Below are 27201 nucleotides of genomic sequence, written 5' to 3' on the forward strand. Positions count from 1 at the left end.
GTTAATCAGTGTGTCCATCTACAGATTACAACAGCTATTTGGAAAATAAAATAAATAAATAAATAAATAATAATAAAAAAAGGCACAAACACTGGAAATGCAAGTTTATTCCCAAGCTTCTGAATATTTTACAATGCTGGAGAGCAAAAACAGTCAGACATGAGAAAATACTTAGCAGTGTTCCTAATGCTCCCCTAGCCCTTCTCCTGTTGGTCTCATTCTTTTTCTGTGCAAAACAAATTTACCACTTTTCTTTTTAATTTGCTTGCAACTTTGAGTCTTTTTGCTTTTAAAGAGAGAATATAAGAAGACTTTTTAGTCATGTGTTATAGTTTGACAATGCATTTGTTTTCCTACTTGCATCTCTACTGAATCAAAACAAGGAACAAAGCTTGAACGGAGCTCGATAGATTCCAGTTCCCATTGTGCAGAGATTGAATAACAGTTTCCAGAGGTCATCTATAGTGTCACTGAAGGGTACTACTGGTGTCCACTCCCCAGACATATTATGCTTGTATGTTCTTTAGTAAAAAGAGTGTAGATAGGGAACCTAAACGAGGTGATATTTGTGTTTGCTGTTTATCCATGTGAGGGCTATTTTGATCAGCCAGTCTGTCTTTAATATATCACTGCAATGCTTGTTCTGCAAGAGATAGCTGGTAGGCAAAATTTCTTTAGAAGTGGGTTCTCCTCCAGTTTGCCTAGAGTGAGCTGTAATCCTCTTTTTTATTATTTTTATTTTATTTATTGTTGTTGGTTTCTTTTTCTTAATCAGGCTTCTATACATGATTACTCCAGCTTCTGAGGCTGCCTTAGCACACAGATGTAGTCATTTTTACTCCAGAACTGGTTGGCACAGTCCATCTTGTCCTTCTCCAAACTGGTATAAGTCCGTATCTCTTACCATGCCACCTCCGACCGATTTCCGTTTGCACCTCAAAAGACAAAGAGAATGTTATTAACAAACACTGTTCAAGGAGGACGTTGGTGGGAAACAGGAAAGATACAAATGGTGGTTAGAGAAGCAGAAAATATTACCTTTTCCATTTCAGAACAAGCTAGCTCCTCTGGGCTCCCTTTCTATCTGATACAGAAAATTAGGATACTACAAAGAGTGGTTCAGCTGGCCTGCCCCAGACTGCTCAGACTGTGTTGACAAAAAGCCTAACATGGCTAGCTCGGAGTTGGTCTCCTATGTTGAAAACAGTAAATAATTCCAACTCTAGCATTCAAGAATAAAGGACACATTCTGTCCTGTGTTTCTCCATAACAATTATGGGCCCAAAAATCAAAGGCTGTTATTAGAGGTGTCACACAGAAAGAAGGCAGGTAGGAAGGAAGGAAGGAACGAACAAATGAACTTCTATCTCCCATCAAAGTGATTATACTTTGGTCTACTCTCAAGCACTGAAAAATATTTTTTCCACCAATAGAATATTTTCTCAGCTTTTTTCAGTATCTTCCTTCTGAATGCCTCTTTTTTTTTTAATATCCCTTTGGAAATTTATTCTAGTGTTACCAACACTTCCTACACAATTAAGCATATTGTCTCCACATTGCTTGCTCTTCCCAATTGCTAAGAGATGTCTTCTTGTTCCCATCTGTTTCTAGAACAGTAAAATTTCCAGCAAGTTCCTTAATCTACACTTAACAATTTGTGGCTAAGAAATAATACTACTTTGATATTTAAGATGGCAAGAGGAAAAAGACACCAGTGATCATTTTCTTTCTGTTGTTGACAAGCATACATGCCATGCCTTGTCATGCTCACAGAAACACACACTGGGTCCAGACCAGCAACTAAGGCCTGCTTTAGCACCTGATTCTTATTAGAAATGTGCCTTCCCAGATGCTTAATAGGAAGGAAATACCTACACTGGAGTGCTGTATGTCTGGGACGGCAATCTGGATGTAAAACAATTGAGACTATCATCAGAAGAGACTAGAGATTATTAACAGACTGGTGAAGAGGAGTAAACTTTAAATTGGAAAATGGAGATCTAGTCAATACAACCAATGGGATCTAAAAGCTGATCAGCTCTAACACAGATGATTGCAGTTTGTAATATGAATCTTTCTCTAAATTGCACTGACTGTGATGATTAGGAATAGGATTCACCTCCTAAACACACCTTTGACATCCTAGGGGGAATGTGTGTGGGAGCAAAAACAGTCTCACCCCTGTGGGGTGGCATACATGAATCAAACTCTCCTTTCCTAGGAGCAACAGGTAGAAAGTGTATGTAGAAGAGTGCTCCTGTAAGGGTAAATCATCAAGGCCCTTTTCCAAGGCAACAAGGGATAATGGGAAAGGGAGGAAGTATTGGGAAGTGATGGCCAGTCACACTAATTTATGAGAGCATGTGAGAATGTAGGAAAGTTTACTCCAGCAGAGTTATCTGATTGAAGATTTCTAAGCTGGGAAACAAACACAAAAAACAAGCCTCCCTGTCATGGTAGTTGGTGGGCTAACAAGCTACAGGTGCCACTTCTGGGAAGGATGAACCTTGCCCTGATAAGATGTGCACCAAGAGTGCCCAGACTGGAAGAGTGCAGAAAGTGCATAGTACTGCAAATCCATGATGGTTGTGTATGGGAAAAGGTGAGCAGGAGGAGTGAAGAATGGGGATAGGTAGAAAAGGGCAGGATAAGCGCTGGTTGCTTGTAGAACAGGGACAGCCAGTGTACGTGACAGGACAAGCCCAGTGCTTCTTAAATTTCCTCATTAAATGTTTTCTTAACTTTCACTTTGTTCATTTGCACTCTCTCCTGAGTGTATGTGTACTGCAAGTACTCTATGCCAGCTACAGGTAAGAAATGTGTGTGTGTGTCAATGACAGTTTGTGCCAACTACTGGAGTCAGGCCAGGGGTGTAGGCCCTTCAGACTGTGGTGCCAGCTACTGGAGCAAATGGGGACCCAGTCTCATGTACTGGAGTGACTGGGGGTCTTCTTCTCCCTGCCACTGGGGCAGGAGCAGTGTGTGATCCCAAACCAGCTACTGGGGGGAACGGGGACTGCAGAGTCATTCACCAAAGCACTGAGGTGTATGTGGAGCTCTGCACCGGTGGAGCTGCGGGTCACAGTGCTGGCTGCTGGGCATCAGGGTATGGCTGAGTGTCTGTATCTTTCACAAATCTGGACTAGCCTGTGAGTAGCTGAGGCCTCAGGTCTATCCTAGAGTATCAGGCATGTGTGGGGTCAGTGCTGGTAAGAGGAAGGGAACTAACTAGCATGGGGTATATGAGGGGCAAGTGTGTGAGTACTGCATTGTTTGCAGTGAACTTCAAGCTGGACTAGCCAGTGAGCAGGCAGCCTGTGAAGCAGGTAAGGGGCCTGGGATCCATGCAGGGGTGCTGTGTGGACAGAGGGGATGCAATGGTACTTGAGGAACCCGTGAACTTCAAGCTGGACTATCTGGGAAGAGGTGATCTGTATAGTGGGAAAGGAGGCTTGGGATCAGTGCAGGGATACTGGACAGACAGAAGTGCAGTATCTGCAAATAGTTGAGAGTGCTGAGTGTGTGCCTGAACTAGTGAAGTTCTGTCTCTACCAGCCCAAGAGGAGGAGGGGGACTCATCTGTCTATATCTATGGTTTGAGTGAGTGCTGTGCGTCACTGCTACTGGAGGCAGCCCTTGGCTGGGGCAGCCTGTGAGACCGGTTGTGTCAGTGTCTGGTGTCTGTGTGTATCCGTGTGTCTCCAGGATATGTGCTCAGCTTTGCTCCGTGTTGGGCTTGCAAAGGGGAAAGCAGCAGCCGTGTCCTCCAGCCTGGGCAGAGATCCCAGGTCCCCAGGCACCAGGCTGGGCCCATCAGCCGTGCAGGAGCAGTGCTGGGCTGGAGCAGCTGGAGGAGAAGGCCTTACTCTTTACCTCACTTAACAGAAACCAGCAGACTTTTAGTGTAGTCTGAAACTGAATCTTATTCACAGTCTAAAATAGCCATCTCATCTGCCCTGTATTATGAAAAGAGGGGAAAATTCCAGGTTTTCAATTTCTTCTAAAATGTGGTAGATAAATGAATTATGTAGGCAACAGAATAGTTCAAAATTCATCCTTATTACAATGTCTAGATTATGTGAATGGAACTGGATACTAAACTAAGTGGGACAATACTTGTCCCATCAACAATAAAGTTCTGATTTAAATATTCTAAATGGAAAAAACATATTTATCAATGCAAGAAAATACTAGGGAGTTTCATGAGCATAATAAAATACTACAAAATAATATTTTGGTATGGGGCAATCTGTATAAATTTAACATTATTTACAATTTAGTCATTTAGAAACAGGAGGTCACGTTGCTTCACTTCAGAAGCTTGTACTATCAGGTCTGGACCTAGAATGGGTTTCCCAAGCCCCACTATAGTACAAAAGCATGCAGAAATGATAAAAAAAAGGCTTGATGGAATAGCTCGTTTCTCCACTAGATGGCTTCATTCACATGAAGATAATTTAAATGAAATTCATCTTCACTGATTCCCATGTTAACAGTCAATCCTGCAAAACTGAAAGATTGGATTATCTACTTGCATGATACTAATTATTAACTCTATAAGCCTGTCAGTGAAATCAATATTGCAAAGAATTCCCTTACCTCTTGGTTCAGGAAACAGTAAAGAACTGCTACAATAAACCCCTGAGGAAACACACAAACAAACAAAAAACAACATTTAAGTGTTAGCACAGCTCGAAAAAGCCACTTACACTACCTGAATGATAATACTGTGTATGTGAATCAATTTAATCAGAGTATTTTTACAAATTTCTTATGCATCAGCAATAAAGCTAGTCAGATAATCAGCTAGCTAATGGCATTTCACCTGTCAGAAAGGCCATAGGAATTCACAAGAACAGGGGATAGGACAAACTCCAAGGTTATGTTTACAAAAGCATGTCCATTCCACAGCTATGAAGCTCATGCAGCTTTTAAGTCAAGTTTTATGCCATTATATCAGGTAAGATAAAATTCTGGCCTACTGAATACATTTTTTAAGTTTCTGAACTGAGACAAAGCCAAGAAAATCCTAGGAGGTCAATGGATCAATGTGGTCAGATACACGCTAAACACCCCATTTTTTTATTCCATTTACCTTCTTCTCACATTATTGGTTAACAATGAAGAACAGATCCAAGTATGGAGACTCAAGAGTACGTTGTATAGGGTGAATTGTATGGAACTGACACAGTGAGTTAACTGAAGTTAAAAACTGAACTGAAATGTCTGAAGTTAACCCAATGTCAAACGTACACATGAATATGAAAGACTTGGCATTGTATTGACAAAACCTGCAAACATATAGGCTACAGCCAGGTAGGATGTGGGTCACATCTTCAAATTTGTAACACAGCAAAGAACCATGAGGAAACATTATCTTCAGAATATAATTATTTTTTGTTTGCTGCTATTTGTCATATAGAAACTAGATTAAATGAGAAAATTTGCTATGAAGAAACTGAAGATTCCTCTGTGATTTTACCTGAAAAGATCCAATGCAGAGCTCTAAATAAAGCCGAACCCCCAGGCTGGTATATTCCGGAAGAAAATTGAAGACAATATAATGGGTTCCAAATAAAGGAATTAGAAGCAGAGTTGACCTTGAGAGGCGTCTAGCACGGGGCATGAGAAGAAGTAAGGTAATATTATTTTTCCAGAGTAAAGACCAATGCATGCAATACATAATAGTGATGAACAGAAGTTAATAATGGAATCTAAATGTCTAGGTGTGAAGTTCTTATCTCTTGGGATGACAGTTCTGGAAAGCATAATGAGAAAAATATCTGGAAAGAGTTTTCTCATGCTTATTACCTTATTGGCAATACTATGTTAATGACTTTTCTTATTGTATTTTGTAATCCATTTTTTCTGAATGTGTTTGTAGTTCAGAAAGACAAGCAGTAGAATATATTTTAACCTATCTGAGCCACTGAAGTAATATGCAGGCTCCTTGTATAGTCCACATCCAGAGAAAGACACCTCTAGAAAACAATTTACTCCTTTGACTAGTTTCCTTAGGAATGGGGTAACATTTGGAATTTCTAAAATGAAATGCCAGTGAAACTGAGTCTGGTTTTTGCACTGGATCTCTGCTTCTTTTTAGAAAAGGTGGTAGGAGCTTTTGTGACTTAAATCATTGATAAATTATTTTTTGTTTTTGTTCCATACACTACCTGTACTGAGATGAGTTATTGAAGTTGATTTGTCTAGGGTCTAGTTTTTTCAGCAAAATTCTGATGATGTTGATAAATAGGACAAAATTGACCTGTTTAAAATATTTTTTGGGAAAAAAAAGGTTACTTTCTCATATGAAACTTTTCAATGACAATCATTATTTGACTTCTATTATGTAATTTGTACCATTTCAATAAGACCTGTGTGTAAGATAATTAATATAATATAATCCCTGTTGGCAGCATTCAAGTCTCTCAATAGGTTGCATTCCTTCTTAAAGAAATAGATCAGGTGGAGAGCTTGAGAATTTAACTCCGTTAAGCAACCTATTTTTGTCAATATCTTGTGTGATTTTTTAAAAGTTTTTTTGTAGCTCATATAATTTTAATTCTTCTCATTTGAGATTCCTATTGTATTTAATTTTGGCTAATATCTTTAGACACTTTTAGTAGAATTCACCTGGTTAAATATAGTTATCTACAATGACATGGCTGTATCGGAGCTTATCACCCTGTTCTCCCTTTGTAGTCCACTGAGAGTGAGCCAACCAATAGAGCCTCAGGTGGACTTGGGGATGAGTCATCTCCTCTGAACATCGACATCTATTGTCAGGTGAGTCAAAAGTGCCTATTTCTCTTTGTTAACTCTGAAAAAAGCTGAGGAGCATAAGCTCAGCTCCAAAGCTAGCTAGGGTCAATCCTAACCTGCAAAGACAATTTTCTCTAGTTGCATTTTGACACAGCTGTACTAAAGTCTATGGAGCTGCTTAGTGCTCCACAATCAAAGAGTTTCTCCACATGCATTTTGTGTCTATATACACCAGATTTTGTTTAGGTGAGGCTAAATGCTTAATTTTGCCTAAGAATGTATATATTTCACTAGAATGTCTCATTCTATCCATCAGTGATACATTAAGTACATTGCAGCATATCATCAGTATGATCCCCTGAATCCTCTTAACTCCAAAAGTGAATGTCAGGTGGGCACTAGTAAGCGGAAAACTAATAGAGGTGGAAGGAAATGCAATATTTTATTGAAACACAGTAAATTATGAACAGAATTCACCTTGAGATTCTCCATGCTTCTTGTTTACTTATATATGCCTTATTTGTATGCATCTGTCCTCCAATTAAATTAATCTTGCAATAGATGGTCTTAAGGCCATCCACTAGCTGCTATCTCACACATTCCTTGGGCTTAATGACATGTGGGAGTAATCATATGCCATAATCATTTAAGGCCTATCAGTTTATTCAATATACGTCAAGCTCAAGAACTATTATTATCACCTGTGAAAAGAACCTGTTGCTTTTGAAATCTTATATTGAAATTTATGCCTGATTCTAGACTTTTAGGTAAAAATCCTGTTATCCTATTCGATAAGAATGGTTTAACCCCTCATCTGCCATTAATTTCAATCAGACTGAAAATTCTATGAACACTTCAATTTCTTTGAACAGTGTTTGCTATGGGTGATAGGGAGAGGACAGTTCTCTGCCTCCTTTTGGCCTAAATTTTTTGTAGGTAAGTGATAAAATATTTTTACAGAACAAATTCTACCATTCCTCTTCCTTATTAAAAAAAAAAAAAAAAAAAAAGTGTAGCAAACAGTATTTTTTTTTTTTATTTGAAAGTCATTTTTTCTTATAACTATTGTTGGCAGAGTTAGAAGTACCTACCCCAACAGAACAGAAGTACTTACCCCAACAGAAATTATAATAGGTCCTTTGATTAGCCACCAGTAAGGAGAGCCCTGATTAATATCCCAGCATCTGAGAAAATAACAGAAAATTTAGAAGAGAGGTGTATGTAATCACTACAATCAAGACACCACACAGCAGTGCCAGTAAAATTCATAAGAGATCTATTTTTGTGGAAGTATCAGTATAGTGCAAGTGTATAGATATTTAAGTTCTGCTTTGTACAGGACATGCTTTTTATAGATTATTCTGTCTTTTCAAAAGGATATAGAGCTTTCTCAAAATGTTAAGTGAGACATGGATGCAACAATTCCAACAAAAGATTTGAAAAGATGATGCCACGACTGATAGAAAGATACTAAGTGTCTTCAAAGACACTTATTTAAGACATGAAAAACATTTTGTCTGTGTAAAGTAATGAGCACTCCAGCCCTCAAAAATATCAAAAGGTATTTTGTATCACAAGCTCCCAAAGTTTTGCTTTCTCACTCTGTTTATCTGATTGGAGTCCCTTTTTCTTTTGCAGCTGAAATAAATATTTCAGCTTCCTGAGAAGCATGCCCTGCACAATTACAATAGTACTGCCATATTATGCTCTAGTGGACACTGTAAATCCCTATTCACTGTGTCTATACTGTAATGGAAATTCAAAACTCCACCTCAGGCACTTATCTAAATGGTAATGTAGGAAAAGGAAAGGTGTGTAATATACTGATATTATTTTCCCAATGTCATTGAAATGACATGAGCCTTCATCACTATCATTATTTTAAATATATAATTTATGTATGTAGAATAATGTAAGAAGTAGTGACTTACTCTGTGTCTTCAAAGTAGAATTTTGCTAATATCCATATAAGGGTGAAAAGTGTTGGAAAACCTGTCAGACAATTTAAAAAAAAGTTTTCATTGTCTAATTTCATCAGTTAATCCAAATCTCATCCACTTAAATTCTACTGTGATGATGAAGGTCACCTATTTTCAGAACAGGGATTACCCTTTGTGGTCTACTGATACCCATGATGAAATGAAACAAGCTGTGGCATTGACTATTTATTTGGTGATCATGCATTACTGTGGAGATACAAAGGGATACAGAAGCTAGTTGAAGCTTCGTACCTACATGAGTGCAGTCCACATGTGTGATATTACCTTAAGTTAGCACTTGAATGCAGATAGCACATTAAAACACATTTTTTTATTGTGTGCTTTTTGCATAACAGCATATTAGTGAGTATTTTTTATCAAATCCTCAAATAATAGCAATATGAGCAGTTTACAGACTGTGATTGTAATCCTAAACATTCCTAAAATGGTGCCCGAAATCTCCCTAAAACACAAAGAGCAATTCAGTCTTCTTAGTTGTAATGCTTACCTTAGCCGTAGTGTCAATATGCATGGACTGCCTTCCCGAACTGAACAAAAATTCCCCCTGGGCAAGTACGTTCACCTGCCATATATCCTCAGGGAGGAGTACTCTGATTTTTCCTTTACACAGCAGGTTTATATTGGCAGTCACTTGATTTGGATCATCAAATGTACTTAGTTTTCTACATATTTCACAGGGACTTTAATGCTATGCTTTTAAACTCGATTGCTCTTCACTACTCCATGTGTAAAAATAAAAGCAAAAACAATGCTTTGCTTATTTATTTATTGATTTACATATTTATTTATTGCTAGCTACTTCAGTTAGGCAAACTCAGTTCCATCCACACCTAGGATATTTTACAGGATAAAGCCTTTTGTAACATCTTGCCTTTATTCATTTCATGTAAAATCCTTACTTACCCCAGCCAAAGAGAACCAGCCACCAAAAATATCTTTTTCCATGAGAAAGGGATGAGAGTAGTAGACAGTTTAGGTAGAGAGCTTCTACCAGCAGCCACATGAAATTCGTCATCATGAAGTAGTGACAGAAAACAACTGAGATCTTGCATTCAGTCTGTAGATCAAGAAAGTCATAGTTTTGGCATTACATGTACATACATATTTTTGATTTGCAGATGTAGTAAGCATCTGTAATTCTGGCTGAGATCTAAAAAGAATAAGATCTCACAATTACAGGCATGTTTAAAGGGAGATCATAAAATGTAATGTGGCTTTCTGAATAATAAGACTTTAACCATCATAGTAGCTTGGAATCTCTGTATTTTGATTTGTATCTCTGCTAGGAATACAGCCTGGTCTCCCAAGTGTGCAATTTCTCCCATAAATGCACCACTTTCAGTGTAGTATTTACAAGTATATATAGTGTGTTCTAGGACCCATCATATTTCACTTTCCCTCCTTATGCTCAGTTTTAAATTTTTGTGTGGCCATGAGAAATGCAGAAGAATCAGCTGATAAACTTCTGTCTGAAAACCTCTTTAATGCCAATATTTGTGGCTGAACCACAGCTAAGTTGATTGCCTAGTATCTTGCATATCCTGTGGTCTACAATTACGGAGCTTCTGGTCAGAACATGAAATCCAGAATTTCCAGAAGAAACATCTTTATAAAAAGATGTTACAAGATATTCAGAGATCTTTGGATTTAGGCCATAGATCATAGAAGGGTAACAATATAATGATACTACTTTCTTTTTCACTTATATATAGTCATGGTCTAAATAAGATTCAGACTACTGCATTAATTAGTGTTCATTACCACATCAGGAAAAAAAAAAAAAAAAGTGGTAAAAAATACAAGGAATTATGAAAAGCAAACCCATATATAGATGGCATGTAAAAACATCCAGTACCAGAGTATTATGCCTTTTCATGTGCTTACAGTAGAGAAGCTGCAATGGTCAATGTCTTCTTCTTGGAAAAGGACAGAATCCTTAATGAAAATGGCAATAGCTTTTAAGATAAAAGTGAAAAAGAGCTGTATGTGGATATAATTCCTGGGACAGCGAAGCCTCCTGGAAGAAAAGAAGAAAGGTTCTGCTGAGGTAATTCACTGACTTGTGCTGTGTAGAAAGTAACTTTTAATTGACTGAGCTCTTTCTGCTAAACAGGCAGAGACAGAAACCTTCTTCATGTAAAGCAATTCACCCACAGTCTACATTTTAATCTCTTCTCTTGTTAGGTGGTGTTTCCTTTTTGGCCTGGTGTCGCTTCTGGTCTACCAGATTCCAAGAATCTCAGCTTTGTTATGCGTTCAGTGTTCCTGAGCTGAGATATCTTTTGGTTGGCATTATTTTGGGGCAAAAAGAAACTTCCATATGAAGAATTATTTCCATCGATATAATTTTGACTGTAGCTAAATCACTCCCAAGGAAAGAATGCAGAGATATTCTGGACTAACTAGAAAGTTTTCTCAATGTACAAGGTAATAATTAGCAAGATTTTTACACATCAAAATACTATGGTAGAGTTAAATTGCATTAAATGTCTGTGTAGGCTGCCTTATCCAGAATTAAGGAATACTTCCCTAGATTACCAAAGTTATTCTTATGAATTACATGAATAATTGCTTTAAAACAGTTTGGCACATTTTTAAATTTTTAGATTGAGATTTATTTTTTTCTTATTGTTATTATATACAGACTTTTGGAGGGAGTTATGCAACTTAAATTTTCATTTGGAGCTGAAGACTTTAGATAATTAGCAAAGAGCCCCATTAAAAGCTGAATTTCCTCCAGATCCAGTAATCCCAGGGTCACCTAATCTGAAAGCTCAGTTAGAGTGTGCAGAGTTTTACTACTGAACTGAAATGCCAACCCCATTGTTGAACTGTAACTCTTTCCTCCATATTGCTAAGTTGTTTTCTGTCAATTGTTTCTTTCTTTCCCCTTATTTGAGTTGGTTTGTTTTCTCAAGGTCATAGTAGATGTCAATACACATAATCTGTTGACTTCCAGACATGAGTTAGGAAGCTGCAGAGGTCAAGAAACTTTCCCCAGAGAAAGCTGATTCTTACAGCATAATAATAATAATATATATTTTATTACTACTTTTCCATTTTGCGCAAATGCAAGAAATATAGATTAATAAAATAAATCTTACCTTAGCAAACATCAAATTACATTAAATAAGAAAACAATCATTTTTACTCAAAATTTTCTACATTATACATGAGAGTGGCTAATAGATGGGCAATTCAAAGGGAAAGAGATCTTACCAAACGTGCCAAATTCAGTCCCTAACTTTCAAAGTATGTTTTTTGTTGTAAAGGTTTCAGGAGTCATATACATATAGCATATACAGTGCCATAGGAGTGCTGACTCAGAATTGAGGTCTCATATTCTTCTTAATACAAAATTTACTGAGTCCGCATAAGGCAAGAATATACGGTTTTATAAAAAAATTCTCTTGACTCCAGCTAAAGCAAGCAAATATATGTATTGGTTATAAGGATCTGACTTGCTGACTTCTGCCAAGCACACAGCCAAGGTTTATTTCACAGTTCTGATTCTTCTTATTTCTGTGTTTCTCTGATAATCTTTCATTTGTAGCCCTCAATTTAATATGATTAAACCAATACTGTCTGAAAGTTTTATTTTTATTCTTCTGAATTTCTGTCTCATTACTTTGTTATGTCTAATGTCTCATACAAACTAAGATATAAAGAACTTTTAAATGAATCAAGTTAGAAGATAACTTCACATACCTGAATGCAATAAGAACTGCCACAGCAATAATAAGTGAGGTGATAGATACACTGTATCCTACAGTATAGATGATCTTTATGGTAGAAAAGTAGGATTGCTATAAAAGAAGAGAATGATCCATCATAAATTGCAGCTAAATGGCATCTATTTAAATGATTTTGGCAGTTTTGCTTTATTTGATGCTTCCAATCTGTTCACACCCCTGAGTGCCTCTTTTGTTCCTTTTAATTCTGCAGCAAATTTCAACTGAAATTAATCATTAAAGCTTCTTTTATGAAGACCCATTCTATGGGTACATGGATATTGCCCAGTTTGATAAAGAATCATTTATTTTTTAAGATGGTTTCAAGCTCATTCATAAAACCCTGAAAGACTACGTGAGTCTTCCAAGAAAACATTGTAAAAACTCACGCATTTTTTTAAGCATTTTATTTCATACTGTGTTTCTGCACAGCAGTAGTGGAAGGATAATCCTTCTGGCAGCTGGCTACATGATGAATACAGAGTGCTGTAAGCCTTTCCTTGTGCCTCTCCACTTTCTTTTTCTCTGTTTCCTTACCTAGAATTTTGCCATCTATAGTCTTTTCCATTTTAAAAAATTGTTATAGTTATTTTTTTTTTTTCCTGGGGTTGTATTATTTCCTCTTTCTGCTTGCTTCCATATTAAACTTTTACTTAAGAGTGTCAATCATAATCCATTTCTGTTTAAATGGAACCTCTATCAGACATGATCTCTGAGTAGGGGTTATCTGAATTCAACTATCATGCATGGAAGCAGAAAACAAAATGAATAAGCTCTAGGCTGCAGATTTTTCCCTTTGAACTCATGTGGTGTGTCTCTTGATCCCCAGCTCAAAATTTGGATGTCCTACATAAGATCATTATAAGGCTGAAACTGGGTAGGATTTATTTCATTTATTTAAGGTACTTAACAGTTCGCTTTCTAAGTATAAGCAGCTGAGTCTATAGTAAAATGAGCAGTGTGAGACCATGGTCCCAGGACTGTGCTGCTTAGTTGTTAACACAGTTCCATTTCTTGAAAGCTCCATTTCTACTTAGGGAAACAAGCACATCCAGAAGGCAATTCATCTCATAAAATGAGGCCTGTTCACTTTCAATCAGCAAGAAAAATAATCTGTCACTATGTCTACCTTAGTAAGTGGTGCAAGGCAATAACTTTGGTTTAGTAGGATGAAACCTTTGGTGCTAAAGACCCAACATGCACGGTGTGTGCATTTCTGACTAGCCATGGTAGTCAGCTAAGTCCTCTAGGCTGGACTTTTACTATTGCTCAGAGCACACTATGTGCAACATGCATCTGTCTTCCAGTTTAGTGTCATTCATACAAAACCAGACCAGCCTTTCTGAGAACATGCCTCAGTATAAGTGAAAGTGCAAAAAGTGCCAGAGATTTCCTTGAAAAGCTCACACCTGATCATGACCAAAGCATTACTGTAGATCCACCGTGTAGTCATTAGGTTAGACTTGCACGGATTTATTTTATTTTATTTTATTTTATTTTATTTTATTTTATTTTATTTTATTTTATTTTATTGCATTGCATTGCATTGCATTGCATTGCATTGCATTGCATTGCATTGCATTGCATTGCATTGCATTGCATTGCATTGCATTTATTTTAGATTGGTAAGGTTAACTGATGTGGAAAGTGCACAGTGGCCTTTTCTGTCTGGTGGATGAACTGTGAATTGTATTTGATTAGCCATGTATCTGACTGCACACAATTAAAACCAGAGCTCTGAGAAGGCCCTGAGAGCTACAAAGCTATCCAGTAAGTCTGGAAGGCACTGCTCCATAAGAAGTGTATCAAAGCTGTGCTGGGCCTGTCTTAGCTGGCAACTTCCACTTAGAAATAAAAGATGAAAAACATAGCAAGCAATAATCAAACCCTTAAGTAAATTTACTGAAAGGTAAAATGTGAGTTACTGCTTTAAAAAAAAAAAAAAAAAAAAAAAAAAGTTTTAGACTCATTTAGGATTGCTTTTACACCAGAAATGCAGGGAAGCCCTAAAAGAAAGAAAGAGAAGAATTGCGTTTCAGTGGAATTGTTATTCATGCAAAGCAGCAGGTACTGTCCCTCAGAGGCTGGAAAGGAAGTTTGAGTTAAACAGCATGACAGCAATCAGTACAGAAAGTAATGGGAAGACAAGAGAAATCTCTCTGTAAGCACATAAAGTAAGCTTCCTCCCACAAGTTGAATGGATTTCAACAACTACAGTATACATGTTAGTGGACAAAATAAATAAATAAATAGTATTCACATTACTTGTGAAGCTAAAGGCAAAAGTGCTGTTTAGCTGGTACAAAGAGTGGGCAGAGGTCAAGAATTAGACAAGACAACTGGTTTTTAAGCATGTAACGTGATTCCTACCTCCTCCTATCAGTTTTAACCTGGTGGAGATTTAATATGATTCTTTCTACTTATTCTTCATTTTCTCTGCTGCAGCTAAAGCCTGGTCACAACAGAGGCTTTATATAATTCTAATATTTTTGAGGAATGTGTTATTTTTCACTAAATGATGTATCTTGCAGTATTTTAGCTGGCTTCTTTCCTCTGAAGAAATATATTCAATATTTTTGCATCTTTATTAGATCAAGAATTGTTTTTTTGTTTTGTTTTGTTTTATTTTTCCTATACAGATAAATTCTAAATATTACTGAGTGTGCAAATCTAGCAAATCTAGCTGAAGCAATATATATACGTATATGAAGCAAAAATACAGATAAAGATTTTAAAATATTCTTTGTTTTTATTTCCTTGTTTTTATTTCCTTGTTGAATTAGATACTTTGTGTTAGTCAGGATGAGAACTCATACACCCCTCTTGTCCTCACATATTGCTGAGTTTGGAATAGTGGTGTTATAACAGCACATTTGCTGTACAGATGCTGTGATACCACAAAATCGTCTTGCTGATTGGTCTTATTGAAATGTCTTAATCCGTATTTTATGAATATTTTGGGAGATAGCCTTAACTGTTATATCTGTAAGCAAGTGCAACAGAGCTGCATGATTTCATGGAATTTGAAGACGACTTTATTTTCATTGCAATCTTATACCTGAAAAATAAAATGTCATCAGCAGTTCTCCAAAATATTTGATCAGAGTAAAATTTGAATCACATTCCATACTTGGTAAGAAATTTTAACTTCAGCTGAGTTTTCTTCCCAAGTGGTCTTCAGGAATAGAAAGGAATCCTGTAACGTCAGCATATCACTCACATATGTTTAGTTAGTTAAACTTACTTCTTCAAGGGGAATCTCATCTTCAACAGGACAAGCAATATGATAGGAAGGGAATGGGTCTGACCAGCCTTTCTTTGTGCAGTTTCTTCTTACTATCCCAGCTGAAACAGAAACACTTTTTACCAATGAAAAGCTGCATAATGCAGGAAAAAAAAAAAAAAAAAAAAAAAAAAAAAAGCCTAGTATGGAGGTTATACTAGGAGAAGAGGACCGCCTCCCTCAGAGCTGACAGGAAACTTTGAGTGTGTACGTCCAGTTAGTCAGGTACAAAACTTCTAACTTGTTTCTGACAATAAACAGCAGGAAGAAGTGAGAGAACCAAGGACACAGAGGTAGAGGTGAAGGAGCAAGGATGAAATCATATTAGGGGCAAGGAACCCTATTTAAGAATGGGAAGCACTGCCCCATAAGATTCATTCAGAGCTAACCCCTCTAATGTACCACTTCTCACTGTCATTTTTCTTGGGGCTTACTCTGATCTCCAAAGAAAGACACTGGAACAAGTAGTTTGTTCTCTAAGGACAGTAGATTTCCATAGAAAGATTTATGAGTCAGATGAAGGATAAGTAAGAGAATCCCAGAACAGGAAATGAAGGTACACAGATGAAAAGGATTTTCCTTATCCTTCATTTATAGCTAGCATGTGCTGGGTGAGGCAGAGGTTGGGATTTTCAGTTTCTTTTCCTTGTGAAACTGCCAAATGTAGATCTCTCTTGGAAGATAATTTCCTCCTTATGGGCTTGCAGTTTGTTCCTGGCCACATTTACCCAGAGAGTAAACAGTCACAAAGGCATTACTTTGCACAGTCTTGCATTTGACCAAACACATATGCTACTTTAATGACAAGATTCTGCTTTGTATCTCCAACCTTGGTCTTAAAGAACAATCACGTTATTCATTCCTCGGTCTTTGATTTCATCCCACACTAATCAAAGCATAAACCTCATAAAGACCCATGCTTAAGTTCTGACCTAAATGACCCCTCTGCAAGCTCTGTAGAAAACTTACCAAGCAAGCTGATATTGAAGCTCATAGAAACCAATGGAAATCACTCCATTGATTTCAGTGTTCTTTGGCTTGGGTTCTCATCACAGTCTATGGGATTATATCCAGTTATACATAGTGCATGAGATGTGAGATGGACTGCAAAGTATCCTCAGATCTTACTGCATGCTGTGCAGTAAGGCTTTGAGCAGGAACTTGGAGTAGTCTGTCTTTACTATTCGTTATTAGAAAACCTTGTGCCAGGTATGCAGCATAATAATAGGAGTACAATCAAAAGAGTACATCACCTGTCTCCTTCATGAAGTGAAAGAGGATATTTGGGCACGGTAAGGCAAGAGTCTCTCCAGGATCTGCCTCTGGCCAGCACAATAATTTGTCCCAGGTTCTCTTGCAACCTCAGATAAAAAGTGAAATATATTTTTGAACTTAATTATATCTGAGCAAAATCAAAGATATTTTTTTCTGACTTTGATCCTCTGCCCCTTGCATTTCTTATAAAAATACATGTAGTTAATCCTCAAATTTTATTTTATAGTGAAAGATAAACACCTCCAGATGACTACTTACTCTACTTTAGTTAGACACTTTTTTCAGACGCAATGCAACAAATGACAGTGTGCTGTGGAAATGGGAGGAAGCCTGCTGCTGGAACACAGAGCTGGTTATGGTTCATGTTAAGTGGCTACCATGTTGGTAAAGGTCAACACATCTCCACTAAAAAGTATGATGTCATGATAGCACCCAGTCAGAATCACAGAATGGTTTGGGTTGGAAAGCACTTCAAAGCCCATCTAATTCAACCCCCCTGCCATGGGCAGGGACCCCTCCCACCAGCCCAGGCTGCCCCCAGCCCCATCCAGCCTGGCCTTGGGCACTGCCAGGGATGGGGCAGCCACAGCTCCTCTGGGCAGTCTGGGACAGGGCCTCACCATCCTCTGAGTGAAGTATTTCCTCCTAGCATCTAATCTAAATCTACGCTGTTTTAGTTTAAAGACATTACCCCTTGTCCTATCCCCACACCCCCTGACCAAGAGTCCCTCCCCAGCTCTCCTGCAGCTCCCTTTAGGCCCTGGCAGGCTGCTGTGAGGTCTCCCCGGAGCCTTCTCCTCTCCAGGCTGAACAACCCCAACTCCCTCAGCCTGGCTCCACAGCAGAGGTGCTCCAGCCTCTGAGTGTCTCATGGCCTCCTCTGGATTCACTCCAACTCTTTCTTGTGCTGGGGCCCAGAGCTGAGCACAGGGCTCCAGGTGGGGTCTCACAAGAGCAGAGGGGGACAGTCCCCTCCCTCGCCCTGCTGCCCACCCTGCTGTTGGTGCAGCCCAGGACACAGTTGGCTTTCCAGGCTGCCGGTGCATGTTGCTAGCTCATGTCGAGCTTCTTATCCACCAGCACCCCCAGGTCCTTCTCCTCAGACCTGCTCCCCGCCCAGTCTGTGTTTATGCTTGGGATTGACCTGGCCCTGATGTAGGACCTTGCACTTGGCCTTGCTGAACGTCATGAGGTTCACACAAGCCCACCTCTCAGGCCTGCCCAGGTCCCTCTAGGGACATTTCTTCCCTTCCACACCACATAGCTTGGTGTTGTCAGCAAACATGCTAAAGGTGCACATGGTCCCACTGCCCATGTCACTGACAAAGGTGTTCAGCAGGGGAGGAAATAGGACAAAGACATAGGTTATATAGACTGTCCACATTTGAACGTGAAAAAAAAATGTTGAAAAAAAGAGACTTGAAGGTATGAGAGTAGGTGGAAAAGAGCTGAGCAGAGCCCAGGAATGTTGAGCAATGAGTAAAACATTAAAACATGCGTTGGCAGCATGGCTGTATCCTGATTTTGGCAGGGTGTTGCTTCTCTGTCACTCATTTCATCTACCACTCATGGATACCTGTTGTTGCATTCCCATGCTTTTCTGACTCCTCCAGACATTCAGCCTCCTTTTTCTTCAGCTCTGTTATAAAATCACATTCTGGATGGACGTTCCCAGCAACCTACAGGGAGAGGAGTTTCAGCTAATTAGGAAGAAGGTTTGGGGAAGGATCTCACAAGCATCCATGAAATCCAGCCCTACACATGCAGCTAACAAGCTGTGTTAAGGACACAGAGCATTGTCTCAGTGCTTAGCATCCAAAGAGATAAAGCTCTGCCTGCTGGCAGACAATGTCTCTGTACAAACGATGATGCTCACAGCAGGTGAACCCAGCAGAGCCCTGTCAAAGGCAGCTGAGCTGTGCTACAGTCCATCAGAGCAAATACTTAGGCAGCATAGCTGTCACAGGATGATAGCTACAGCCCAGCTATGCCCTGGGAAGTTTATAAGATTTCACTGGTTATATTCATACTGAAGGAAATCCTTGCTAAGGCCCAGGTATGAGTGCAGGACTTAACTTGCACCCTGACTTCAGACCCTGCCAAATCTGGATTCAAGAAACTAGAGTGGTCTTGAACAGATTCCTTTTCTTGATAGTGAAGGGCATACTGCAGAGCCCACCTGCTTCTGGGCATAGACATGTCCCTGCCACCCTCCAAAGAAACATTTTGAAACTACATATGATTTTTGTAAAATTGTCTTCTGAATGAGCTCTTTGTTCTAAAAGGAGAGAATCTGATCTCTCCTTTCTGCCATCTGCCTTTCTTTACACTGGGTGGGAGACAAAACCTTCTTTGAAATAAAATTCTGCACCAACGCATTTGTTGTTGATTTGGTGTGATGGTGTAGATGAAAAAAATGACATCTAGAGTTTTAACATCAGGGAATGCTGCATCCCTTTGGTTGTTTTTGTCTTTATTAGACGTGTGCCTACATGGACACCATAAAAGAATTTGAAGGGATCCAGAGTAACCTTGGCCATCAAAAGACACTGTTTGCAGCAGGTTGTTACAAAACACAGTCACTGTGGGTGTCCTGACCGTAGGTGCCAGTGTGCTCTGTAGGTGTGGATATAGATATAAACACACAGATACACACAACAAAAAATAAACTCAGGATGAGAGTTGCATGGTGAACAGGTGGCTGGCATATGGCTCAGCTTTGTTTTATCCAGGGAAGATTAATATTCAGGGAATTTGGGAAATAAATAGCTCACTTTCAGGTCATTCAGAGGGCAGGTCCTATCAGTTGCAATAAGCATTGCTTCCCCTCCATGCTAATATCCTTATCGCAAGTGGATCTACAGAACGTTTGAACTGCGTATTGGCTGAAAACTCAAGGCTCTCAGCCTGCTTGTATGGACAATATTGGATACATTGCAGAGCCTTTGGTCTCCTGGGTTTTGGACACAGGCGGTTGGAAATGGCATGTATCCACATCTGTGCACTTCAAGAAGTTGTTTTCCTTCCCATTTATTGCACTTTTAGGAGGTCGTTGTTTTCCTGCCAAACTAGCAGACAGCAGTGCCATGGATCAGTTCAAGGCAGCAGTGAAAACTCAGGCTCGATACTCAAGCTTGGCGTATGAGAGAAGGGTAACTATGAGTGAACAGGACAGAGGCCAGCTCTTGGCTTAGCGCTGGCAGGTGGACATCTGATGTGTGGGTTGTTCACTGATACCAGCCATCATCAGTAAAAACAGATACTCCAGGGAACCCCTCCTCTCCACACTATTAAGAAATGCAATGGTGGGCAGCATGACGGAAAACTGTGGTCTGTCTTGAACACCTCTGCTCATCCGATAGCTCTTCTCATGCTAACATGTATTTTATTCTTCCTTATATTCACCCTGGACAGTGAAAATCATCTATGCTGAAAAGGTCACTACATGTCATATACAGCAGCTATTACAGAAGTAGCTTTATTAGTCGTTAGTAAAAACAGTCATCCCATTTTACTGAAAAAACCTTTCACGGCATTCTCTTGGACTGGTGAACTGCCCAGAAAAATCTCAGCACACAATAAATGTACTTGTTTGTACAGTCCTAAATTATTTCTCCTGGCAAATAAAATGACTAGATCTTGCCTGTGAAAACTGTCTTAGCTCACTGAAATGTTCATGGTGAGAACAACGAAAGTTTGGCTTATTCACCAGTCCTGAAAATCTGTTTTTTCTTTCTGTCTCCAGACTCGTGAGAACACATTACCGCATGCTTCTGAAATAAAAAGGTGAGGTTGATCAAGTGCCAGCTGTTTAAATTATTACCTCTTCATCCAAGAAGTCTTGATCTTAAGCGATGCTTTCACAGTTTATACTCAAGTCAAAGGTAACTACTGCTTAAACAAACACTGAGTACAAGATCTATGACAGAAATAAAATAAACTGAAAATATTTATCCCACTCCTGGGCTGTGTTCTAGGTATATTCGTACCCTTAGAACATTGGACTACCACTATAGTTTTAAACAGCTCTGAATACTAATCTGAAACAAGGTATAGAATTAGTTTCCAAACCAAAACATCTATAGACTTACTTGCTTAATCCCTTTTTATACCTTTTACCCTTCTTACCATCTCTGGAAGCATTAAATCATGGGGTAGAGGTGTGAGCCATTCTTTCAGACAAGAATAAATGTGCATATATGTGATTCATCTCCCTTTGGTTTCTATACCTACAGAGACATCATTATCTCATCCAGCCATTTTTGGTTCCTTTCATGAAAATATACAAGAGATGACAGCATTTTTGTGCATAGATAACTGAATTACCTTATACATTTACTTTTGGATGAAATGAGCTATGGTTTAGTCTCAGATCAATAGGATTCCCCTGACTATTAAATTCACTGTTACTTACTAACTTTGGGCTTCAGCACTGGGTCAGATGAACCCCAATTACCACAGCTACTGGCATTATGCAGACTCATGCATGGATCATCACTGCAGAGCTATTTTGCTTGGTAGCTCAGATGATAATAAGCCATGTTATTGGTTTCTAGGATCCCCAAAGAAATGAAACTCCCTAAAGTTATTTAGTTTGCCATTTTGCTGGTTCACTTGTTTCAGGATTGTTTCTACAGAAGCTCCCTCTGTAGATCACAGATCACATAATCTAAGAATCACAGACTGCTTAAGTCTGGCAGGAACCTCTGGAGATCATCTAGTGCAACCCCCTGCACAACATACGGCCTACGTAGAGAAGTTTTCTCAGGGTTGCATCCAGCTGAGTTTTAAGTATCCCCAAGGATGAGGACTCCACAGCCTCTCTGGGTAGCTTTTTCCAGTGTTGTACACTGTCACAGTAAAAAGAGGCTGCTAGTATTTAAATTGAAATTTTGCTATGTCAGTTTGTACTGACTGCTTTTTGCCCTTTAACTTTATAGCATTGCCAGAGGGCCATTCAGATTACTTAGGAGCTGAGTTGTCCTCAGGAGAGATGCCTCTCTCAATCGACTGGGCATAGCTTTGAATAACTGCAATCTAATTTTAGGCTCTTCAACAAAATGTTTACCATTATAGTATGTGAGTATGGATTCTCTCACCACAGGTAGCCTCTTGTTTAGGGTAGGTGAGACAACACAGGAATCCAAACTTGGCTTGTTTCTTTTTCTGAATTCTCTAAATTAGTAGAGGAAACATGAAATAGAGGTTCTAGAAAATTTCATGGTTATTTACATGTGTCAATAATGATCACTTGACAGATGTCAAGTGATACTTCTCTGATAGACTTTAATAGGTATTTGCTTTAATAGAAGCATGCTGGTTTTGAAGACACTGCTGAATTAAGGAACATGCTCAGGAGATAATAATTTCTGATGTGGGAAGAGGAAGATGGAGATTTTAAATCAAATAATCCCTCATCGTGTGATGTCTTTTCTGAGTCAGTGACCTCCAAACACCTCTTCTATCCATTTGCAATCTGGAATCTGTAACCCAGATTCTTCTCTGTAAAGTGATTAGCTGCAAGCATTTCACAAAGCTGAAATGCTTTTAAAACTGTGCTGCCACATGATGAATTGCTCACTTTTTAAAGATTCTAAAAGGTTAAAATATTAATCTAGAAAGAATTTGCAAATCCCAATGAAACTTGAATAATTTCCATTTCCCGTTTCTCAGGAGAATAAGTATCCCAGTAAGGCTTGGTTAGGGAGAAGATTCATAGTCATGCAGTGTGAAACCATACTGTATCTGAACATGCAACTTTCAAGTAAAAAATGGGATGTGCCTGATGAATTTTGGTAACTGTTAGCAGAACTTGGAAGAGAAGAAAACAGAAGGAGAACAGATGGATGGCAGTTTTGGGATGTACAACCCCAAGTTCATGACAGTCTAAAGACATCAACTTTGTAGCTAGTCTTTTAGAAGACTTTTTTTTTTTTTTTTTGTCCCCACAATAACTACTGTTTGGCATTACTGATGGGCAATCTTGGGACCTCTTAAAGGACCATGATTTTCCAACTGCTTTACATTCCCAGAATATCCATGACTGTCCTTCAAGACACAGCCTATTGGATAGCAAACTAATTGGATGCAAGGCACCTCTTAAGGAGGTGTTGAAAAGTCAGCTGCATCTTCAAGTTTCCACTGGCCTGAGACAGAATAAAGGAATAATGACTTAATGCCAAAGCTAAGCTGATGTCAGTGCCTTTAGTCACCCTGCCCAGCCTGCCATGGGGACTCCCACATAGGCCCAAGACCCCTTTTCAGCTAAGCCCCTGCCCCAGTGATGCTACAGGATGATGGTCACAAGGTCTACCACAGGCCTGCTCTGCCAAGCTGTGGGCTGCACTGATGTCTCAGCCTGACCTTGGTCCAGTACTGTTCCCATTGCCCAGTAAACCTGGGCCATGTTTGACCCTGATTCCCTCACTGATCCTCATCCTGACCACCCACAGACTGCCCTGCTTCCTTGCTGGAGGTGGTGGGTTGAGTTTTGTCTGGCAAGATCCACCTCTGTGTGCCAGCTTATAACTTACAGTATAAATAGAGCTCAGAAAAAATATAAGTGCTTTTCTTGTGCTCACGTGCATATGCTAATGAAATGGGTATTTCCCCAAATCCTTTTTGAAGGGCAAAAATTAAAGGAATTGTGTAACAAGAGTCAAACTCTTTTTCTGACAGTATCATAGATAATATTTCAGGTTGCCCTCCTGAATAACTGTATCCAAAATTCTCCCTACCGATGGGGAAGACTGAAACTGCAAATGAAGTAAACGCTGATAGGTTCCAAATAGAAGATGATTTTGTAGTTGCTGCATCCCTTAGTTACAGTATTAATGAAGTTGTGGGTAAGCATAACCTCTGAAAATCAAGCAAATCTTTGCCCTTGTCATAAGGCTCCAGCTGAAAGTGCTATTAGTGCAATAAAAACAAAAACACAAACTGTACCAGATCATGCTCTAAAGAGGGGCATGAAATGCACAGATAGGAAAGAAATTTTTTTTTTTCCTGTTATTCTAGTTGTGTTTTTTTTTTTTTTCATAGCGTCATGCAAAATTTACTGCTCTGATGTTACTTCTCTGTTTTCTGTCGTATATATCAGAATGGCTCAATATTTGCATTCTTTTCACATTATAGTAAGCACCACACAAGTGATGACAGTAAAAAAAAACCCTAAGTTTATAGAAGGTGAGAGTCAGCCTCTTAAATATTTAAAACCTCTCCAAAAGTTGACTTCATCTCTTCCAAGGAAAGTATGCCATTAAGTTATACTAACAATGAAAAGAGATGTCTGCTTTTCCACCATTTGCTAGGCAAAATAACAATTGTTACTGTAAGATATGCAAATACACAATAGGAGATTTAGTTTATACATTTCTGCGTAAACGTGTGTTTTTTGTTCAGTGCATAATTCCATCATAATTCCATCATAACCAGCACAACTATGTAGAAGAAGATGCTATTTCTCTTGCATAAATGGAACAGGTCCTTACAGAGACCTTCAGTGATATTATTGCCTATTAGCACTGGATCCTGATATTCCTTTTATAAGCATTTGTACTCCTCACACCACAGGGAAGCAGAGTTTGTCACACAGGTGATGCAAAGAAAACCATACCCTTGCATGACCAAAAAGTATTTTCAGTCATTTCACAGTGCTTTGTTTTTCTTGATCCATAAAAAACAGGCTGCTGTGCCATCCCTTGCAAAATGCTTAATCAGAGAACAGATGCTCTGGGTTATGATTCCCAGGAAAGAGGGAAGGATACAGCAGAAGTATAACAAAAGGAAAATGCTGAAAACATCATTAGTCTCAAAAGCAAAGCAAATATCCTTCCTCCACTTTTGACATACCTTTCCTGATATTTGTGTGATCCTGAATGCTGTTTTTCTAATCATTGCCAGAAGCTAAATATCAGCAAGACCTCTAGGCTATTTAATGGCACCAGACATTTCTAAATCTGCCATAAGTAACCGTGCTGATTCAACTCATTTCTTACCTGTAGTATCTCAGCTGCTCACATTAGATAATGTGCCACCAAAAAGGCAGATGAAATGATAACTAATAAGACTGCATATTCTGAAATTTAAGAAAACTGTCAAGACTCAGCTGCTCTGATGTAACAGCTCTACTCCAGTTTCGTCTGCTTAGTTGCTGTCTTTTATAGCCTACACACACACACACAAACAGGGCTTTTGCAGATTATGTTGTTTCTCCTTAGCCAGCATGTGGTAAGAAAGCAGCGAAGTGCACTGATACACAGATCCTACAAATTGTGTCCCTTCTGCCACTGTTCACACTTCTTGTAGCATCTTGCCTCGTTTAATTGGAATCCAAAGCAAATAAAGAGAAAAGCACCCATTCAAAGAAATAAAGCTCTATCCAACCATCTGCTCCAAGTAGAAAACAAACAATTATTGAAAAACAATGATGTAAAAGCTAATTTCATGCAATTACTCACAAGCACTGCAAGAGTCAAGGTATACAGGACACAGTGGTATAACATGCCAGAGTCCATGTTCCAAAGAAAGAGTTAGAATTCACTTCTTTAGCCTTCCTTAACATCTTTCACCTTCTTTTTCACTTCCCTTTCTCCCATCAGTTGCTGATCTGAAGCATTTATCTTTTTGCACAGAAGTGACGTAACAGTATAGTGAAGTGGGAAATAAATATTAACAACTCTCTATCTAAACTGTTTAACCCGCTTTCTACTTTTTTTTTTCTTTATGTTTCTGCATGTGCAAAGGCTGTAATGGATTATTTGACTGATTGTTTCCAAGATTAAGGGAATTCCTGTATGTCCTGGAGAGACATTTCTTTGTCTTCTCTGTAACACAAAAATATTTTAAAAGGGATGAACAGTTCCAAGTATTGCTAATACTGCATTATAAGAGCATGGTTCACATAACTGAAACCCTTTCCTAACAGCTATTGTTAATACCAATTTATTCTAAGAAAACATGCTTCTTTCTGTAGCTTCAGTGTATCTGAGTGTGGGCATGTTTATATGGCATATAGTAATCATGGTCCTACATTTTAAAATACAAGGTCAAAATCTACTCACAAGCATGTTATGCTGGATACATTTTGTATGTTGATTTGAAGGTAAAAATCACAAGGACTTCATCTCACTTTGTTTCAGACTTTTGAAATTTCAGTGCCTAAATCTGAACCGATAGTCCTCTGTGTTCAGAACACATAAACATATACACTCAGTTCATTCATCTCATCCAAACATGATCTTTAAGACAGATAAGATGAATGCCGTTCCAGAAACACCCATTTTGCTTTACTGACAAAAAAAGGCAGTTTCACTTGGTGCTACATGTGTAACATCTAGATGCCATCAAGTCTGATGTATTCTAGCCATCTGGTGTATATATTAAATTTTGTCTGTCAGTACATACTGTCCTGAAGGACACCAAATTCCATATCAACATTAAGGAAATGTTAATATGGCAAAAGAAGAGGCACAAGATATGAAATACCTTTAGAATGTTGTTCTCTGCTCTTCTCTCTCCATATCATCCCATTCCTCATAGTCCTTAACCCCAGCTCCATCTTCCCACAGTGGTCTATACTACATGTCTGCTTTCACCTCTAACTCTGCTTTTTCTCCATCTTCTCTATCTTCTGCAGTTTGTCTGCGCAGCTTGGGTAGGAGAATGGCAAGACCTAGGAAAGGAGCTGCCCAGCTCCTAGAGCCACCACAGTCATAAAGAACACCTAAAGTTGTGCTTATGTGCAGCTGAACTACACTTGGAAACATCTGTGGTGATGAAGCAGTCAGGGTTTGGTTGCAAGTTGGAGCTGCATGAGAGGTGAGCCTGTGCAGTGCAGAAAGTATCTTCGGAGAGATGAAGTTGGCAAGCTTTACTTTTAGTGTGTGCATAAGGGTTTTTTTCCCCAGAGACTTTTACACTGCCTAAACTGGGGAAGCTTTCACAGGGCTGTCTAAAACAAAATTAGAGCTGTGTTATTGCCAACTTTCTTCATCTTGTTCCAGAGGATGAAGCTCTAGACTTTGTAAATGAACACCCATAAGTGCTCTTTGTCATTGTCAAATTCCTATATTTTTCCTAATCTCATTTCAGAAGCTACAAAATCTGGAGAGCCGAAAGATTTCCCTGCAGAGGAATAACATGAAAAAAT

General features: G+C 38.8%; 1 protein-coding gene and 1 long non-coding RNA gene across 5 annotated transcripts; one reads left to right on the top strand and one right to left on the bottom strand.

Annotated features, from left to right (window-relative positions):
- Positions 1-89: 89 nt before the first annotated feature.
- On the bottom strand, positions 90-25555 carry LOC311431332 (growth hormone-releasing hormone receptor-like; the record flags this gene model as incomplete). Of its 2 annotated transcripts, XM_084508727.1 has the most annotated exons (13): positions 90-935; positions 4600-4641; positions 5483-5612; positions 6174-6265; positions 7877-7946; positions 8694-8754; positions 9666-9819; positions 10647-10779; positions 12471-12568; positions 15738-15838; positions 17030-17137; positions 18628-18730; positions 25511-25555. In XM_084508727.1, 13 exons carry the CDS (start codon positions 25553-25555, stop codon positions 813-815), a joined length of 1260 nt encoding a protein of 419 aa, XP_084364853.1. In that variant the 3' UTR covers positions 90-812. The 2 variants fall into 2 exon arrangements, with proteins under 2 accessions (XP_084364853.1, XP_084364854.1); XM_084508728.1 differs by lacking the exon at positions 17030-17137.
- On the top strand, positions 2679-26864 carry LOC311431334. 3 transcript variants are annotated; one of them, XR_014689352.1, is made up of 5 exons: positions 2679-3106; positions 5423-5639; positions 6703-6786; positions 20797-20837; positions 26689-26864. It is a non-coding gene; the product is annotated as an uncharacterized lncRNA (long non-coding RNA). The 3 variants fall into 3 exon arrangements; XR_014689353.1 differs by lacking the exons at positions 20797-20837; positions 26689-26864 and adding exons at positions 10649-10809; positions 10947-11205; XR_014689354.1 differs by having other exon boundaries at positions 2685-2810.
- Positions 26865-27201: the final 337 nt, after the last annotated feature.

Source organism: Aythya ferina (assembly GCF_964211825.1).
Source record: "Aythya ferina genome assembly, chromosome: 2".
In the NCBI taxonomy this organism is placed as follows: domain Eukaryota; kingdom Metazoa; phylum Chordata; class Aves; order Anseriformes; family Anatidae; genus Aythya; species Aythya ferina.